Source organism: Mauremys mutica, chromosome 3 (genome assembly GCF_020497125.1).
Source record: "Mauremys mutica isolate MM-2020 ecotype Southern chromosome 3, ASM2049712v1, whole genome shotgun sequence".
In the NCBI taxonomy this organism is placed as follows: Eukaryota; Metazoa; Chordata; order Testudines; family Geoemydidae; genus Mauremys; species Mauremys mutica.
Genome location: NC_059074.1, coordinates 97,986,896 through 98,006,619, shown reverse-complemented (window position 1 = coordinate 98,006,619; position 19,724 = coordinate 97,986,896). Strand labels below are relative to the sequence as shown.

The window sequence follows — 19,724 nt, the reverse complement described above, 5'->3', positions numbered from 1 at the left end:
GTGGTCCACACTGTGGGGAAGGTTGAGAGCCCCATGCCTATAATACACTTTTCACTTATATCAGCAGTTGTGCTGGAATGGGTTTAAATGTATCAATATATCTTATCAGTGACTATAAATAGTGTTCCACAACTGGGGGCTTCCTTGCCATCCTTCACCACTCCCTCAAGTACACCTTCTGTTATTTCATCACAGTGTCTTAGACAGGTAGGTCTTTTAGTTTCTATAATTACTATAATAGTGTGTGAGTGCTTGATTAGTGAACAGAGAGGGGCAGATCTGTATTTGTAGTGTCTTGGCCATATTTCAGGTCATAGGAGGTGACATGCTGGAACGGGAATAATTTCTACTTTACCTTATGGTTGTATCATAATTCATTATTGTATATTTGCATTTGACTTCTACTTTGCTTTACTCTGAAACATGTATTGGTCACTGTTAGACGCAGCATATGAGCTGAGATGGAGCTTTTCCCCTTTTGGTATGGCAGCTCTTATATAAAGTGGATTTTGTAGCAGGTTGATAATCCATTCGGATAGCTTTTCTTTCGTGTATATGATAAATGTGTACCTACTGGCTTTGCTGATGCTGCAGTGTTGTGCAAAAATGACAAGGTCTGTATTGTTTGTGAACTGAGACACTAGTTATTGTTTATCAGAATCCTGATATCTAAAATTAATAGCGAGTCTGAAGGACAGCAATTAAGATAATTCATCTTCCAAATGAGTCAATGTGATATCCATTGGTAGTTTAAATTTATATACCGAGGGCACGTAAACCATTAAAAAGGGTAATGGGTGTCCTGAAGGCATGTGTTTCAAAGCAGTATGTCATTTTGGTGCTGTGACAGTAGACAATGATAACTTCGCTTTAAGGGAAGCTGCTATTCATTTATCAATTAAATGTCTATGGAAATGTTCGTGTTTGCTGTAGAATGATCACAGCAGTCTATTGGAAGTTAAATCAAAGGCTAAGATTTGTGTGTTAAGACTATATGGCATTATCATGAGAGATGCTAATTAGAAAGCTTTCTTGGTGGTAATAGGACACTGGAGAAGAACTTTAAAAGGTATTAATGTTTCTTTAGAGAGACAAGGTGGGTGACATAATACTTTTTATTGGGCCAACTTTTGTTGGTGAGAGAAAGAAGCGTTGAAGCGTCCACAGAACTTTTCTTTAGGTCCAGTAAAAGATATGACCTCGTCCACTTTTCTCTCTAACATCCTGGGATCAACATGGCTACAACAACACTGCATACAATTAATGTTTCTTTGACGCACACACACACAATTCTTCTTTTGTGCTTTGCCATCCCTGATAGTGACACAGGCATAGCAATCAACTCGGTGCAGAATATCATTTGTTACTTTTTCTTTTGTTGTTGTTGTTCATATTATCAAAGTGATGCATGAAAAGCATAATATATATAAGGTTTCACTCAGATGGAAATGGAGCTGAATTCAGATTTGTGGACAAGGCAGTCCAACATGTCAGACAAGGAAATGAATTCCAGTTTAGGTTGCCAGTAGATGATGATGATGTCTTCTTACTGCATTTTATCTACCTCTTTGGTGCTGTCCATACTGGGTGAAACAGTATTTAATAACTGTTGGCACAAGCAGAGTCCAAGCATGATTTTGACAGATATAGAAAGGAATTTTTGTGGGGGGGGGCATCAAGTTGGCTAAACTGTGTGACAGACCAAAACTTCTCCGTTCACTGCCTATTCTGATGTTATGGTTTTATAACATGGGTCCAACACACAATTCTTAAAATTCCAGGAAGACTGTCTGCCCTTGTTAAAACAAACACTTGTGAACATAGTTGTCACTAACATGGTGATGGTCCTAGTGTGGATAAGACTTATGTCCAGGAAGAGTGTGTGTGTGTGTGTGTGTGTGTAGAGGAAGGTACTACATAACAAATACAACTAGCAGAAGTTTTTGTGTGGATAATATCTGCTACAAACCAACCAATGTCTTGAAATGTATTTTTTGTTTGCAAGGAATTTTGAGAGATAGTTTTGAGACTCTAGGTGTTTGCAAAGTGTTCTCTTAAATGCGTTGTTATTCTTGTATGGCTCATCTACATCGTGTGGTATTGTTTCTAGTCACTTGTTAGATGACTGACACTTTTTAAACAAAAGCATAACAGGTAGAACAGCAGGAAACCTGGCCTCCCGGGTAGGGATTGGTTGAAAGCTTTTTCTATCAAAACTGTTTTAAGTGGAAAATTGGATTTTGCCTTAACAAATATATTTTTGCCAGAAGTGTTTGCTTTCTATGGGAAAATCTTCACTTTTCATCAAACTCTCCAGCCAAAAATTTTCAGTGGTAGGCCAAAAACACTGGATTTTTTCAGTTTTTCTGATGAAAAGTCAAGTTTCCTGCAGGAAGCGCCACCCCCCTCCCAATTTTTTCCCCAACAAGCTCTACTCCTAGGCTGTTTTTGTGTTGCAAATGCAGTAGTAGTCAGGGTGGTTTGCAATCCTTCTTTCTTTCTCCAGGAAAAACAAAAATAAAAAAAACCAAGCACATGGGAGGATGCCATTGAGATGGAATGGAAATGACACATTTTTCAGATAATCCTGAATTTACCATAAATGGAAACAGAGTTTTAAGTCACAGCATCAGGTCCTGTTTTCAGTATTGTATCTGAAATACTTAACACAGACTCTATGGCCTGTTAGAAATTGTCTCTAGTTTATTCTTTAACAGCAGGGATTTGTGTTTGCAACAGTAAGAATTGTTAATCATACCAACGTACTGACTCAGGCTATGTCTACAGAGGGATAAACAACCCATGGCTGGCCCAGGTCAGCTGACTCAGGCTCATGGGGCTTGGTCTCGGGGGCTGAAAAACAGTTGTGTAGATGCTCCGGACCCTGGGAGGGTGGAGGAACCCAGAACTCAGGCTCCAGCCCTAAGCCTCAACACCTACACAGTGATTTTTAGCCATGCAGCCTGAGTCAGCTGACCTGGGCTAGCTGCGACTGCTTTATCCTTGTGTAGACATACCCTCAGAAGCCAATGAGGCAGATATGAGTTTGCCCCTTAAATACCTCTCACTTATTTTCAACTGCCAGATACTTTTATAACCTTCTTCCTAGGTCCCTATGGCTTCTCTTAATGGATTATATGCTGCTCTGAGTATAAAGATGGTCATGCTCTGTGTTTACAGTCTCACTATTTCTTGGAAATAATCAAAGATCATCTGTTCTGATCTTGCCTCCCATTTTCAAAGCCAAGCAGCAAATCCAAGGATTGTTTACCCTAGATGGAGATAACAGCTGCTGCAGAGCTACGTGCATGGCATCTGTTGTTCCTGTTGTGAAAAATACCTCTCCTTCCCCAAAGTCCCTTTCATCCTCTACTCTTTCTTGTGACTCCATCCTTCATCTCTCCTCTCATGTTCCTCTATCTCTTCTTTCCTGCCCTACTCTCACCTTTTTCACCTTGATCTTCATAAGTGAAGGAGAAGATTTGAAAACCTGTTAAACGTGACCATTACCAAACAGTAGATTTTTATCATGCTGAAAACTTTGTTGTTTTTTAAAACCCCTCCTCCCTACCCCCCCCCCCCGTGCCCCACTCCTTCCCTTTGTCCCTTCCCCTCACAATTCCTGTAGTTTTGGTGATGGGCACTGGATAAAGATTTTAGATCCATTGTTTATGACCCTGAAAAAGAGCCTTCAATTTGTGTTGTGTTAGGCTGGGTTGGTTTAATAAAGTAAGAACATCAAATCCACTTTGAAGAAATCAAAATATTTTTTCAATTCTCAGTGACTGTAATTATACTGTCAGAGTGCTTTCTCTTTCCTGTACTCTTTCCTTTCCTTCTGCTTGAACTCTACCGATAAGGTTTATTCACTGTTTGGACTGCGTAGGCTGTCAGTGCATCAAGGAAGTTGTTGATTGCACCTTTACTGTTATTAGCCTTGTTCTTTGCTTTGTATTTTTTTCCCCTCAGTCTAGATGACATGTCACTTTTTATGCAAACACTGAATCAGGTTCTACTTTGACTTCAGTAGCTCAGTCTGTGATTTCCTGCTCCTGTAGAATGAACTGTTGGGGGAATTTGGCTGTGGGAAGCAGAGAAAATTTAAAGAGAATAACACTGATGGATGAGAGGCTTGAGATTTTTAGCTTTGCACATAAAAGCTTGTGAACTATGTCATAGGCTATGTGGGCTCTGTGGCAGATGTGCCTAGAAGGAACACCTCTATTTGAATTTTAAAGGATTTTTATTTTAAATAAATATAGAATTTGTAATTAATAAAATATTTGGTTTTCTTTCTTTCAGGGGGATGCACTTTTGATGATGGCCTGGGGCCCTGTGATTACCATCAAGACCTATATGACGACTTTGATTGGGTGCATGTCAGTGCTCAAGAGCCTCACTATTTGCCACCTGAAATGCCTCAAGGTGAGAGCCATGGCGGTGATGGTACAAGTTGAAGGGAAAGATTTGTGGCTTGTGTTTCTTTGTTGTTTTGAGAATTTTGAAGTTTCCTTAAAATGCGCTTACAGCCCTTGAACTTCCCTTAAAACTAGTTAACACACAAGCCTGCTTTAGAGGGGGAAAAAAAAAAAAAGGTAAATCTTCTAAGTGCTGGTCATGATTTTAGCTGGGTGGACTCCTGATTATTCCAATGAGCATTACACAGCCAGAACCTGTGGAAGCACTTTGCAAATATACCCCTTCAAATGTCAGTAAATCTGTTTGTTCAGTCTTCAGTCTTCCTTTTAAATACACACAAGAACTTAACCAGCTTCTGCTAACTCTGTCCTATTTAAAAGAAACATAACAGAATTTTACATTTTAAATGACATCTGATATATTTAGACTGAATCATTAGATAATATTAAAAGGCAAAAAAAAGATGCTTACAGAAAACTGACTGCTCATCTGGGGATAATCAGAAGGTGATTTATGGAAATATTTCCATTGTTAATTACTATTGAGGACAGGTAATGAATAACTGAAGAGGTACAGGCTAGATGACCTTGCGTGCTCACCTTTGATGAACAGCTTAATCGGTGCTTCCCAGACAGGATGGTATGCAAAGAAAATGAAAGCGTTTGAAATTCAACTACATTTTCCAATTAATAGGACATTAAGTAATTAATCATGCAGAGGAGGAGAAAAGGTCATGGCCACTCTATTTGTAGCTAACATAGCTTCCATTTAGGCATGTGGGGAAGAGAAGGAACCTTGCCATTTACAAGCAACATAACCCTTTTACCATTTCTTCCCCCTTCATTTATTGCTTGTTGTGTGTTAATGGTGGTTATAGAGTATATGTAATTTTTACTCCTGTAACTAGTGGCTAGCTAGGCGTTCGCTGTTTCACCCTGCTGCTGTTAATATATGGGTGCACATTACCGTGCCCATATCTTGTAAAATAGGCAGTGGTGGCTCCAGGCACCAGTGTTCCAAGCACGTGCCTGGGGTGGCAGAAGTCAGGCTGCCTTCAGCGGCTTGCCTGTGGGAGGTCTGGCGGTCCGGCGGATTTGACAGCAATTCGGCGGCAGCTATGATGAATCCGCGGGACTGGGGACCTCCTGCAGGCTTGCCGCCAAAGGCAGCCTGACTGCCGTGCTTGGGGCGGCAAAAAAGCTAGAGCCACCCCTGAAAATAGGCTCATGTGTTGAGCAAGTTTTAGAGTTGATTTAACAAAATATGTGATGATGATGCATATCTGCATATAGGAGAGTAGATGTTAGTTCTTAAGACAGCATTAATTGCTGATGGTGTTTTTGTTAGTGTTCAAAGTAGTGCCCAAAGAACAAGGCTTGAAGTTGGTTGCCTGTTCTCAGCTTCATGTTGCATGATTGCAAATATTTAGCCTTTTAAAATGAGGTGGAATTATATTACTCATAATATGTGTTCATATGGCAGTTTAAATAGCTAGGTTTTGAAAGAGTCTGAATGACGAGATAGCTCTTGTGTCTCCCTAAATAACATGTCAGCTGTACAATTTTCAACCAGTTTGACTCTTTGCTCCCTAACCTGACACCTGATGTCTGTTCAGTTTTGTGACAGACCAATTCACCTACTGCATTCCCATTCTGTGGAGTATAGTTTCCTGTCCAAATGTCATATAAACTATAGAAGTATTTTTTTCTCCCACTTACATGTTTAAGCCCCCTTTATTTAATCAAATGATCAGGTCTTTGTACAATGAAGGGCGAGAGGTGTATCACAAAACAGGGTGATCATACAAATGCAGGCAAGACTGAGTTATACAATGCCACAGTTTAGTATGTTAGATGTTTAAAAATCTGCAGATGATTTTGGGGAATTAGTACCCAGTTTCAAATACTGGCTCTCCAATAAGGTTACTTTGCAATTTGATCAGAAGGCATAAACTAGGATTAAGTGGTTCTGATTTTTAAAAGATCTACACCACACCGGAACTCCTACACTCAAACTGTTTCAAGTTTGAAATTAACTGGAACATTAGGATTAGGGTTTTACTGTGCAGTGGGACTTCTTATGATATTCTTAAGGTATTTATAATTAAACTATTTCTGAACACCCAAGCTGCAGCCACGTTGTCAGACTGTCGTACGTTCATTATTTTACATCTTTGTGGAATGTTTTAAATGCTACATCTTTTTTAAAGACAAGAACTAAAAGTACCAAAGCATATGTAATAGCAGATTGTTCATAAATATTGAGTGAGGCTAATGTGACTGAACAACTTTCTTTCACCCCTGTGTTACCAGTTAAATTTGGCTCAGGTTTCTAGAAAATAGGTGACTGCCTTGATGCCTTTTTGACGCATGTAAAATGAGTGAGTTTGATTTTTTTTCAGTAATGTTTTTAATGAATAGATGCCGTCATCAAAATAAGCGAGTGTAACTAGATTAGGAGGGATTGAGGGTTTAGTTACTGAGTTGGGATAGCAAGAATATGAAGAGTCAGAATTAAAGTAGAGTGAAGTAGACACTTCTTTGGTACAGAGTGGGAAGTCAAATGCAAATGTGGCGGGTGGAGTGGTGCAAGAAACAGAGAACTTATCTTCCAGCTGGCTGAAGTTGCTGTTTATAGGAGCAGCAGGAGGTCTGGTTGAATAACATGGCTAAAAGAAGCTAACCCTTCCCTCATTGTATCCTTGTCTTGCATAAACAGCTAAGTGGGAAAGAGGGTGCTCTGCAAAACCAGTTTGCCTGGGTTACAGGTAGGGAGTACAGGGGAGATAGAAAGAGAGGAAATAAACTTTAGTTCAAATGATGGCTCCTAGTCTATGAAGCTGTACCAGAGAGGTGGAGAAGTGGCAGTGATTCTCATTGTATCTGGCTATCATGCTTGTAAACACTAGCAGTACGAAAAATAGCCACCGAGTTCCAAGGGCCTCTTTATTTTCTCTCATGCCGTGGTCTCACCATCAGTGAGAGTGGGTGGTAGAAATGAGCAACTAACTGGCTTTTCAGTTTGGTGGCTTAACTGAAAAATCCGGAAAAACAAATTGTTTTGGATGTTTTGTTTTGTTTTTCTCACTGAAAGTTAAAACTGAAAGAATTTAAGGTTGGGGGTAGGAAAAAAAAAACGTGAGTACAACAAACCATTGCTTTTGACTCCTAAGTGTTTTTTTCCACATCTTTCATTTTATTTCCAGGTGTGTGTACTCTTGTTTTAAAAATTAATCTAAAGTTTGAAATCTTTTTGAAATGAAAGGTTGAAAAAGTCACAATGAAATGGTCCGGCTGTCTTGAAATCTTTTTTGGCCAAAACTATTCATTAAATTTGACCCAAATTTGCAAATATTTTTGATCAGCCAGAACTATTCATCCAAAAAAAAATCATCCAGCTCCAGTGGGTGGACGAGCAGGAGATGCCAGCAGGGCGAGGAAAATGCCTCACTCTTGTCAGCATTGCAGAAGCACCCTCCTAACAGTGGTTGATACCATGAAGCACCCTGTCTGGCGTCCTTTGATGCTCTCTTCCAGTAGCCATCCAACTATGGAGAGGTAAAATAATGAAGCAACAGGAGGAGAGAGGGTGCAAATAAAGTTAACCTTCTGCTACTTATGTTTGAAAAGCCCTGCTTTTCTATAGCTCTTCACGTGCCATGGATCTCTCTTAAGGGTAATAACCAGCCCACTGCTCTGTACAGTGAAAGGGTTCGATGCAAGAAAGCTGTGCATGGGGAGTGCATGACAGAGCTCTGCACAGTAAGTGAGGTGCAAGGCGAGAATCCAGTGATGCTCCGATCCTCCCAAGCTCCCCACTCTTTAGGGTATAACAAAGCTATAACCATTGACTGAAGTACTCTTCATGGAGCTGCTCTGTGGAGTTGGGGGAAGGATACCTAATTTTTTATATCTTCACTAAATCCCACACATCTGCCCAGTGCCTAGTCTTGGCTACTTTAGTGGGTGCTTGTTTAAGGCTTTACCACCTGGCTACCTGAAAAAAGAATATTGCACATGCTTAGTGTGCAGTTTTAAGTCCTCCTGACTTTTTCAAAATAAAACATTTTTGAAACTAAGCAAAGACCAAAATATTCAGTGAGAATTATTTCCAGGCCAAATCTCAACTTTCAAACTTCTACCGTTGTTTAAGATGGCTCAGGTAGAGTGTGCGTGTGTGTGGAGTGGATGGGGGAAGAGAGATTTTTTGTTTTTTCTTCCCTCTCCCATAATTCTAATGGCTGAAGAGATTTTAGTCGAACTTCACAAAAAGCTTTCCACTGGACAGAAATCAAGCATGGAAAATTTCAGACCCACAGGCAAATGTTTTTGGAATGTTATGAGCATGTAAAAACAGGTAATAATGGAAAGTATTTTGCAACCTTAACTATGGTATTTGCTACCATCACACCAGATATAATAACCTCTTTTGAATGCGTAATGCAGCTTCAGACATGGTTTTTCTATATTGATCTAGACTGCATTTTTCAAATTGTGATCAAAGTCTGTTATTTCTAGTATGGGAAAATCATATATGCATAGGGTGACCAGATAGCAACTGTGGAAAAATGGGACGGGGGTGGGGGAGTAATAGGTGCCTATATAAGAAAAAATTCCCCAAAACGGGACTGTCCCTATAAAAACGAGACATCTGGTCACCCTATATATGCAGCATATATAACATTTTATTAAATTTAAAGGGAATAGTTACAGGAGGTGGTCACCTGCAGTTTCAAATATTAGAACTTGTAAATTGTTTGAGCTACAATTTGCATGATAAGGAATATGGACTTTATCATTAATATCAATGGGAACATTATCTAATATGGTCAACATCCAGTTACCCCTTTCTGCTTGCAATCTGTATCCTTATCTAGGATAACTATTTGAATAGCACACCTAGAATATTGTAGTAGTTGAGCAAGAAGGCTGGTAATTGGCGAAAATATAGGCATACACAGAATTTCATTGTGGTGCAGTCAAATGTGGGCTGTTGCTATGATTGCAAAGATCAGTATGCTTAAACAGTCTGGGCTGCATTTGAGTCATCAGGATTCCTCCTTACAAAATGTAATGGGTTAGTGATATCAGCGGCGGCTCCAGGCACCAGCACTCCAAGCGTCCTGGGGTGGCAAGCCACGGGGGGCGCCTTGCCGGTCTCTGCAAGGGCAACAGTCAGGCAGCCTTCAGCAGCATCCTTGCAGGAGGTCTGCTGGTCCCACGGATTCAGCAGCGGGTATGCCGAATCCGTGGGACCGGGGACCTCCTGCAGACAAGCCGCCAAAGGAAGCCTTCCTGCCATGCTTGGGGCGGCAAAAAAGCTAGAGCCGCCCCATGTGATACGCAGTGTAAAGGTCTCCATTGCAGGTTTTACACAGCTCAAAATGGTGGGTGAGATAATTTTGACAGCAAAGCATTGAGAACGTAACCATTTTTTAGTGCTTCTGGACTTCTGCATTTTTTGTGTAATGTCTTACTTTATTTGCATAAGTGCAACTGCATGAAGTTGGGTTGAAAATGGGGATGGAATAAAGAGGGAGAATTCTGTGAAATTCAGGGGGCAAATTGTAAACTGACTTGTACTCCTTTAAAATAGAGAGAGAAAGATGGGGTGATCTTTTCCTTTGATCTACCTGCATGTCTTTTTATAGCTATTAAAGCAAATATTTTCTACTTGTCTATCTAGGTGAACTCTTAAGAATATATATATATATATATATATATATATATATATTCTTAAGAGTAGATATATATATATCACCATCAGCTGTATAATTAAAGTATACATTAGAAACATTAAGAGCCATTAGTGGAAGATGAAATCTGATTTCTGGATGTAGAATATTCCCCTAGTCACTCCTAGGGGACAATTCGATGCACCTTGTGCTCATGTCTTTTTTTGTATAATGCTTTATGAACAATTGTGCTCTTTTAGTAATATGATTGGGGACATATTCCATAGTGAGTTGGGGACAGGGGTGTGTTTCTGGCCATATTATAATATCTATTGGTGCATTTACCCTTAGTCTAAAGAAGATAGTTCATTTACCACATTTGTGTTACTCATTAAGAGCAGACACACTGAGAGGCAATGCAGGGTCAGTGAGTGAGAGCCTGTAATGGACTGCTCGAGGGGAACCACTAATGAAGGCTGGTTTTTAATGTAAGGGCTATTTCCCTCCCCCCTCTTCTCTTCTCCCCCCCCCCCCCCCCCCCCCCCGCCCCGGGATACAAATGCTATCTGAAGAATGTCTAAATTGTAGTGGGACAGGAATGGTATGGTGAGATGAGCATCTTCTTGTATCTGGTCTTTCAGAAATATAATGTGTCTGGTTTGGATATGTTCTAATGTTGTGGAATTAGTTTTCAAGAAACATGGGGGAAAATAAGTCCTGAAATAAAGTATATTTTAGAAAGAAGAAAGAGGCAAAGTATAGACAGGATTTCAGGGACTATTCCGGCACCTTTTTTACATATGCCTTAAAATCAATATCTGATCCAGAGAAACAAAATTTCTTCTTCCTGTGAAGAACACTGCAGAAATTAGTTATGACCTTTCACCATAAATTAAAAAACAATGCCGCACCCTCCTGCTCCCAACCCAAAACATACATGGCTGATTCTGGTGCAGACCAGCCACTAGCTCCATGGTTAAAAGCTACAGCACAAGTTGATAAGTGTTGAAGATATGAATTACTAAACAGTGGAAAGGTCACTTGTTTGACACGGATGTCTAAATTTCTGAACACTTTTCATTATCCATATAAATAATGCTTTGGTATTCAAACTGAATAAAATTCATCCTGGGTGGGGGGGCCAGTTGCGTGCCACTTACACCCTGTATTGGGGTGCCTAGAGGGCAGGCCACCGGTGTAAGGGAGAGCCTTTGTACCAGCTGTTGTACCAGAATCAGTCTCTTCATAGGCCCACAGGAAGTGTACTGATGGAGATATGGGAGCAGAATGGCCATGTGATCGTTGTTTACGTGGGCACACCTAACACAATTTGCAAGTAACATGAAGGGGCTATGGCTAAGATGCAGACCCAGGTGGGCAGGGGAGTAGATTTAATTTCTAGTCTCTCCTTTTACTTGCATAAAGTGCAGTTTTGTGGGGATTTATATAGGTGAAGCTTAATTTCAGCTGGCTGTGAATAAGATGTGTGGAAGGGTGAAGGGAAACAGCTCAAGTTGCTGCTCTGAAAAGTAGAAAAATCTCAACCAAGAAATAGAAGTTCTATGGAGAAAATTGAACATTTTGCAGCTTTTGAAGAGGGGGAGAGAATGCCAACAGTGTCATGAAATTCTAAGCCCTTCCTTAGAGACACTGATTGAGAAAAGATGTGCCAACATGCTCTTGGTACTACAGGAGAGCAGGATTTAAATGGAACACTCTAAAACTTTATCAGACATCTGAGCAATCGAGTGCTGTGTTCTTGCTGCCATTTTGCTGCTAATGGTTTGAATTGGCCATTTAGGGGTAGGGGATCAGAGTAACTTTGTGAGAGAGTTTTATTTGCTGATCCATTTAGGTGAGAGATGCCATAGGGAAGATAATAGCTTAAATCTCAAAGTTTTATTGTATGATATTTGCCTTGGTCTTTTAACTATTAAAGAGAGAACCAAACCCAAGAAATCCATGTGCTGGAGGGTTAAGAAATTTTGTTGTCTATTTTCTTCTCTTTCTTAATTGTGTATCGAAAGGAAAGGGGACATGCTTTTTGTAAACTACTTTGGTGAATTTTTGGTTTCTTTACCACTTTCAGCCTCCTCACCTGCACCATACCCCAAAAAGTAGCCCCAAACAAAACAATGTATGTATGAATTCAAATATAAATATGTATATTTGCGTATTATAGCGTGTGTAATACACAGTATGTGTGCTGATCATGTTAATACACGATAGCTTTGTGGAGCTAGGAGAATATCCTGTCAATGGTGGTCCTTGCTGAAGTGCAAAGGTGGCATGCTGCGTTTATCCCTTGTTAATTTCAGGGGGTTTGGTCAGGAAATATGTTTTGCTGGGCTTCTAAAATGATGGGCAGTTTTATGTTAACAGAATCATTAATGATTATCACATCTTTGTATTATTTGGTAGTGGCATGTTTAATAATAAACTGCCTTGTTAATACAGGAAATGAATGTCTATCAGATAAAAAACCTAGGCCCTGCTAAACATATCATTATTCATATATTATCAGGCTGGCTTAATACAACTTGTTCATCAATTTATTGTCTCATTCCTTGTAAATAAACAGCACCCAGTTTATTACTTGATATTTCAGATGCACAGTAGGATTGGGAAGGCAGCATAGCGTACTACCTCCATACTGAGTTTTAATGTGCTTGAGAATAATGAAGGCCTTACAGATAATGTAGACTGAAATAAAATATCTTGCTTTGTGTGGAGATTGAATAAATCAGATTTTTCTTGAAATGTGGATATTGGAGTAGTAAATACCCTGAAGATTTTTAGTAATAGAAACAATGATGTCTCCAAATGGAATAATCTACTTGCTACTTTCACATCCAGTGAAACAACCAGATTATCCTCTCCCTAGAAAGTTACAAGAAATAAAGCTAGCAGAAACTGTTAAAAGTGATTGGCTATTATTAGCAGAATTGCTGGCTCACTGTACTTTGCACTCAGAGCCAACTGCCAAGAGAGCTCAAACCTTTGTGGATACAGAATGAAAGCGTAACTGCTTGGTGTGTAGTGTTTTTTTGAAGGTCATGGGTATCCTTAGGTTGAACAGCACCTTTGTGGTTGAGTATGGATTGCCAAGTAACTGATTTGGTATTGAAACTTTATTTCCCCCTGATGTTCATGCACAGACATATGTCTTGCACTAGCATTGATTAAATCTTAAATCTGCTAGGCTGGGAATTGGCTAAGACCTATTCAAACAAAGTAACAATAGAATCTGTGCAAAATGCAACTTTAAGTAGGTAGTCTCTTAAAAGTCACGCCTCCCCACCGCCTCTTCAAGTATCCCCAGTTTTGCTCCATCTTTTAATAGAAGATCTCCCCTGTTATTTCAGGTTCTTGGGTGGTAATTTAAGGTAGGGCTTGAAAAATCCACTTGCTGCAGGTAAAGAGTTCCAGTGCAGCAGGGTGAAAAATGACCAATCCTAGTCAATTTTCACTGTTGCTACTCAGACTCTTGACAGCAGCATTAAAACTATTGGCTCAGATTCAGTCTGCCACTGCTTGAAAATAGCTATAAGTATCAGGAGAGAGAGTCAATGGAGCAACAGGATAGCAAAGGAATAGAGTAGTAGAATATGAGCCTTTGTGAGGTAGGAGGAACAACATGAATGCTTCTCCCCTAGAGTAAAGGGGGCTTCAAGTTTATCAAATACTTCATTGCCAAAGTCTGTTATGCAGGCTGGACTCCCCAGGGAAGGTTGAGGTAGAGCAGCTGGGTGAAATCTCAGTGTTTTCCCAGCAGGCTGAGAATGGAGGTGCGTTTTTTACTAGGGTGTTGCTCCTGAACAAATAGCGTTTCACCATTTCGTATGCAGCATTGGCTAGTATGTTTTGTTCTCCTGACTCCTAGGTGGAAAAGTTAGAAAAGAGAAGTACAGTATCTGAGTGAGTTTGGGAAAGAAAAGTGGAAGAAAATATAGGGGAGAAGGAGGAAAAGGGGAAACACATTGGAGACAACTTGCACCATGATTTCATACAGGAAAAGAGTGGCATGAAGCCAGGAATGCAAAGGAGCTATGTCACAGGGTGGGACTCACTGTTGTGGCGCCTCCTGCTGGCTGTCCAGGGAATTAGCGTTTCCAGCCTCCGGAGCACCTTCTGCAGGCCGGTGTCCCGCTTGCTGCTAGGCCTGAGTCCCTCCTGGACCCCAGTGCCCCTTTCAGGCTGGGGTGCTGCCCCCTGGCAGTACCCCCACAAATCTTGGTCTCTCCTCCTCAGGGAACTCCCAATCCCCTCTATCCCCACCTCACCTCAGTCTATGGCCACTGCCAGTCATCAACTAGCCCCCATTCACTGGGGCAGACTGCAGTGTAAATGCCACTCATCATAGGCAAGGAGGGTTTGGACCTGCTGCCTCTGCCCTACCCTTGGGCTGCCCTCTGCAACCCTAGTACTTTTCTTGGGCCTTTAACAAGGTCTGCAGCCTGGGGGGTTTCTAGGTCAGAGCTCCCCAGCTCCTCTGGCCTTCCCCCAGCCCTGCTCCAGTCTCGGTACCTTGCTAAGCTCCTAGCAGCCAGGCTCATCCCTCTCCACATCTAGAAAGAGAGTCTGTGCTCCTGGCCCACTGTCCTCTTATAAGGGCCTGCTGGGCCCTGATTGGGGCGTGGCCGCATCTGTGGCTGGTTCCCCAATCAGCCGAGACTTGCTGCTTGTCCCAGGGCTGATTTAAGCCTTTTAAGGTGGGAGCAGGTGACCACCCCGCTACAAGCTATAACAAATATGAGAGATGTTAATTTACACTTCTAAAATGTATTAGCTATGACATTGCCAATCAACGTTCTGTTGAAATGTTGTGTGCAGTAGGAGTTCAAGATGTTGGTGTTACAAAGTTCCTCCTTGTTTGGGGACCTGCTTACATGAGATTGTCCCTTCTCCCTGTGCTGAATTATCATGGTTGTAACTAGCTGCAATATTGAGTTGGGGCCTCCTCTGCTATATAGAGGGAGAAGTGCTGCGCAGGGTGTACTCTGACTTTAGAACCTGCTCCAGAGGCAGGATTTGTTAAGCTACCAGTCGCACAGCCAATCCTGTTTCTCCACCACACCCCGGACATGGCTTTTGGAGAGGAGTTTGGGTTTATTATTCTTATAGTAGACCACTATTTTCTTTCACTTACAGGGGAATGTGGCCTTTGGCAGCGTGCCGCAGCACAAGTATGTCCCCTGTATCTAGCAAGCTTAGGCTCCAGGCTAGTAGTTTGTTAATTTTGCAAGCCTGGACTTAAGGTCATTTTTACTAAATGTTCAATGAAAGTGAATTGCTAGTTATGAATATTTGATATTCTGTGATTACAGTTTATAGCCATAATCACTATATAAACTACCATAGAAGATGGGTGTATTTCTATATAACATGTTGGGTTGTGATCATATTGCAGTAGTGCCCAGGGCTTCCAAGGAGTATCTGAGCCTCACTATGCTAATTGCTGTGCAAATGAATAGGGCTACACACTGCATAATAACCCAAAGAACCAGCAGCCTATTTTAAGACAGCATTCAAAAGAAGTGAGTGTAACAAACAGTAGATGGGTGGGTAGAAGGAATAAAGAGGGTAAATTCTGTTTAATTTTTTAAAATCAGGAATCCCCTTAAAGTCAACAATATCAAGGGGCAAAGAGGAAATATTAAAATTAATACATCTTTTGCTTGTATAATACAGTATCTGAAATTTTACTGTCTACTTAAATATTAATTTTTTTCAAGCTCTTTCCTTTTTGCTGTTCAGTGTGTAATTTATATTCCTTTGTTATGCTTTTGCTGCTTGTAGGTGCTGATGCAGCATCTACTGATTTTTTTTTTAAATGGTAAACATAGCTGCTGAAATAAAGCTCTACATTTGTGCAGAACCACACTTTGATTACACTGATAACATTTAAAAATGAAGTAACTTTTTTTCTTTCATTGACTGTGGGCTAATGAAGCAAATGTATTTGGAGACCAGTCAGATTTTAAACCTGTGTATTGTTATCCATTAGTGGTATAGAGATCTGTTAAAACTGCCGTTACTAAGCTAACTGTGTCTGTAGCAGAGTGTTGTCAGATCAGGAACATTAATTTAATCCTCATTTCCCTTGCTCTCTGAGTTTTTCATTCCCCTTTCTCACCTCTGTAAATACAGATCATGTGAAAGGTGACCTCTTACAGATGAGGTCAGCGTGAACACCAGTAAGTAGGTAGGCTGTAAAAATGCCTGCCACTGCTTGGGGTTTTATTTGCCTGGCAGCAGGGTGATGTCATTGTGTAGCCAAAGAGTCAGCATGTTAATTTATGATTTAGTTGCAAGGGTATTGTAACTCTGTTTGTAAAGTCTATTTGAAATGTTGGTTCTGGATCTTGGAGGGATCATAAACATGGGTATGCAGCTGCCATCTCTGACATAGCAGATCCCACAAGCATGTCCCTCACAGCTTGGCAGAGTAACTCTTTGCTTGTAGAGGAGGTTAGCTGGTATTGCTCAGAATTGAAATAAGTGAGGAATGAGAGCCAATGGGAAAGGTCAGATGTTACTGATGTAATTCAGTACGAAGTTCGTAATTATAATGTACATGGTTTCTGTACAGATATAGTGTGTGTCTGAACTCTTTATGGTAAAACTCCATTTATTTAGGGAACAAGATAGATTTCCTGTCAGCCTGTCACTTGTGCAGACAGCGATTTTTATTGGTCTAAGAGTGATGATCTAGCATAGCTGCTATTAATGGGAATAGTCAATGCTACAGATCTGTATCTAAGAGAAGAACCCTTGGGTATTGTTAATGTTTCAATCACAAGTAAGAAGTGCTGTTTTTGGTCTTTTGATACTATAAGGATTTAAATTTTATTCTCATCCTGCCCATCTGTTCCCCCTCCCCCCCACGCTAGTGTACTGGTTTTGTAGATCTGTTAAGTTTCATATTTACTGTATTTATCCACACAAAACCCCATTGCCCCAATTTTACAAATTGTGCTTCAGTTCCTTGAGAGGCTGCTAAGTGATTTTGCTCAAGGTCACACAGAAAATACTTGGCAGAGCAGGGATTTTACCCCAGGCCTCCCATGTCCTAAGATACTGTCTCAACCACAATCCTTCCTCTCTGGAAAGTTTGTGTAAAATCTGATTCGGTGTATGTAAAAATAAAGGCTAAACCATAGAGAACATGGCCTAAGGAGACAATTCCCCAAGTCAAGGGAATGAGCCTAGATAATATCCATGCTACAGGCACCCAAGATGGAACTATCTGTATCAGCCCCAAACAGAAAAATACGTATCTAGAACAAGTAACATAGGGCTTAGACCTGGTCACAACAAACCTCATGCATTTCCACTGAGTCAATTACTTTCAAGAGCCATTGACAGATGAGAGCTATACTCAACCCTCATTGGTCAAAGAGATTTTCTCCCAAATCCTTCAGCTGTCAGTTAGAGAGATAAACACGTTTATCAGCAAATCTGCTATAACTGTGACTGATTTGCTATTCAGACCCAGTCTTTATGAGCACAGTAGCCTGGCTGTGACAAAGGAAATATTGGAAAGTTAAGGATTTCCTGGACAAGTGATTGCCCCCCCTCCTAACTCCCTCTATTATATTTGTGTGAGGAATGAATCTAGGCATGCATGATATACGGTATAAAGAGAATGAAAATGAATCCATGGAACTTTCCAAACTCCAGTATCTTCCACTGGAGCATCTATCAGCAAGAATGATTATTAGTTGCATCCAAGTACTATCTGAAGTCCTGAGTTAGGTAATCAGGTGCTGCAGGAGCAAGCTTTCATGCTCAGTGTCTCATACTTTATCTGTCAAGATGGCATTTCTAGTTGCCATAACTTTCTTCAAGAGGGTATTACAGTCAGAGATCAATATTGTATGATGCACAATGAGAAGATGAGTCTGAGAAGTCTGAAATGTTTCCATTCCAAGAATACACTTAACATTCCACGGGACTCAGGGACTAGCACTTGCTTGTATTCAATCCCATTGTATACTAAGAAGAAATGAAGGCACAACATGAGTGTTGGAGGGACAATCAAAATATACATTGTAAGGACAGAATAATTTAGGAAATCCACAGTGGTTTTTGCCTTTCAGTAAAGGAATGAAGATGATTAATGACGCAGTGGCCAGGTCAAGACACCAAGATGCAAGCAGCAAGACAAGTGTCACATCCCCAAATTATTTCTCTCTCAAATACTATTTTCTCTTCTCAAATACTGTTTGAGAGAGAAAAAATTCTGTTGGAGAAAGTGCAAAACAGAATAGCATGCTAAGCAGCTGTTTGGGCTACAGTCCATATATTCAACAAATACTATAAACACATCTTATCAGATTTGATGGAGGCAGCATTTGGTATCAGGATTCTATAGTCCATAGCAAAGTGCAATTAAAAGTAAGAGCATTATTCCTTTCCTTCTATTCTTAAATTCCTGTAGTTTTGTCTTTTATGTGCATAATCCCAAGAAGTATTTGAGAGAGAAAGTTAGAGGAAAGAATTAGAGGAAAGAATTTTTAAAGGTATCTGACAATTCTGATCCACCATGGAATCATGATTTTAAACCACAGTACAGATAAGTAGAGGATGGGATTTAGGTGAAAGTACTAACCAAAGTATTAACATGTAGATTATTAACCAGCTGTTGTAGTATTGGGTTTTTTACTGTTTGACTTAAGTCTTTCTGATGAGCAGTTGAGGGGATATTTGAGTTGCCTACTACAAATTGGATTGAGAAAACCTACTCATGCATATGCAACAGCCAGACATACTATATTATTTCAGGGAAAGTAAATGAAAAGTGAGGATAAACTTTTCTCTAACAGTCTTGCCGTCTCTTTAATGCTGGTTACTTCCTCTGAATGAAGGATCAGCGCACACCACACTCCAGGAGAGAGAAACTGTGCTACTGTCAGTTTCTTCTTTCCAGCCAAGTCCATGTCATCTGAGCTAACTCTTCTGCCCCTCTTTGTGTGTACATGTCCAGTGGGGTCTGTGTTTTGAGACAAAATGACATACATTTTAAGAGACCTTCCAGTAGTTTATAAACTTATTTAAAAAGCACAGGTATTCTGGAAATGAATTATAGCCTCAGGCCAGTGGCAAAATGCCCATATGTACATAGTTGATTGCTTTACATGCTTTTTGCATTACAGTTGTTAGTGACAATGACTTGAAGCAAGCTCTTTGCAAGACGCTGGTAGGTCGGCCCTTCTCCAGGCCTCACCCTGATTGACAGTGCCAGCTGCTTTTTTTTTTTCCTTGAGAAGGGACCCAAGCCTGCACATAAATCATAAAATGGAGTGCTGGTGAGGTTCTGTTATAGTCCACCAAATCAGATGAGGGAATAGGATTAGCAGCTCCTTATAATTTATCTATATGTAGCAAGAAAAATGGTCATTTTCAGATTTCAGTCTGGGGGTTGTGTGCTAGAATTCTCATGATGTCACTAGTAAAACATTTTTGGAGTTTCTAAAAACTATACATAACTTTGTAAAACCAAGTATTCCAACAAAATTGAGGTAGTGTTGTATATTGGACCTCATTCTGATTGGTAAAGGTGAATTGATCGCCCAACTAAAAATTGATGGTTCCATATGTGCAAGTGCTTCTTGTGTGCAAACTGAAA

The 19,724-nt window shown here is 40.4% G+C and overlaps 1 protein-coding gene across 19 annotated transcripts in view; it reads left to right on the top strand.

Moving 5' to 3' along the window:
- PTPRK (protein tyrosine phosphatase receptor type K) overlaps positions 1 to 19,724 on the top strand; it is a 576,479-nt gene that overhangs the window by 113,023 nt on the left and 443,732 nt on the right. For 18 of the 19 annotated variants that reach the window (XM_045008691.1, XM_045008692.1, XM_045008693.1 and 15 more), the window contains one exon: positions 4,303 to 4,425. In XM_045008691.1, coding sequence (XP_044864626.1) covers positions 4,303 to 4,425 — 123 coding nt within the window. Of the gene's footprint in view, positions 1 to 4,302; positions 4,426 to 15,525; positions 15,631 to 19,724 lie in introns of those variants that run through there. The other variant, XM_045008707.1, reaches the window with a different exon arrangement.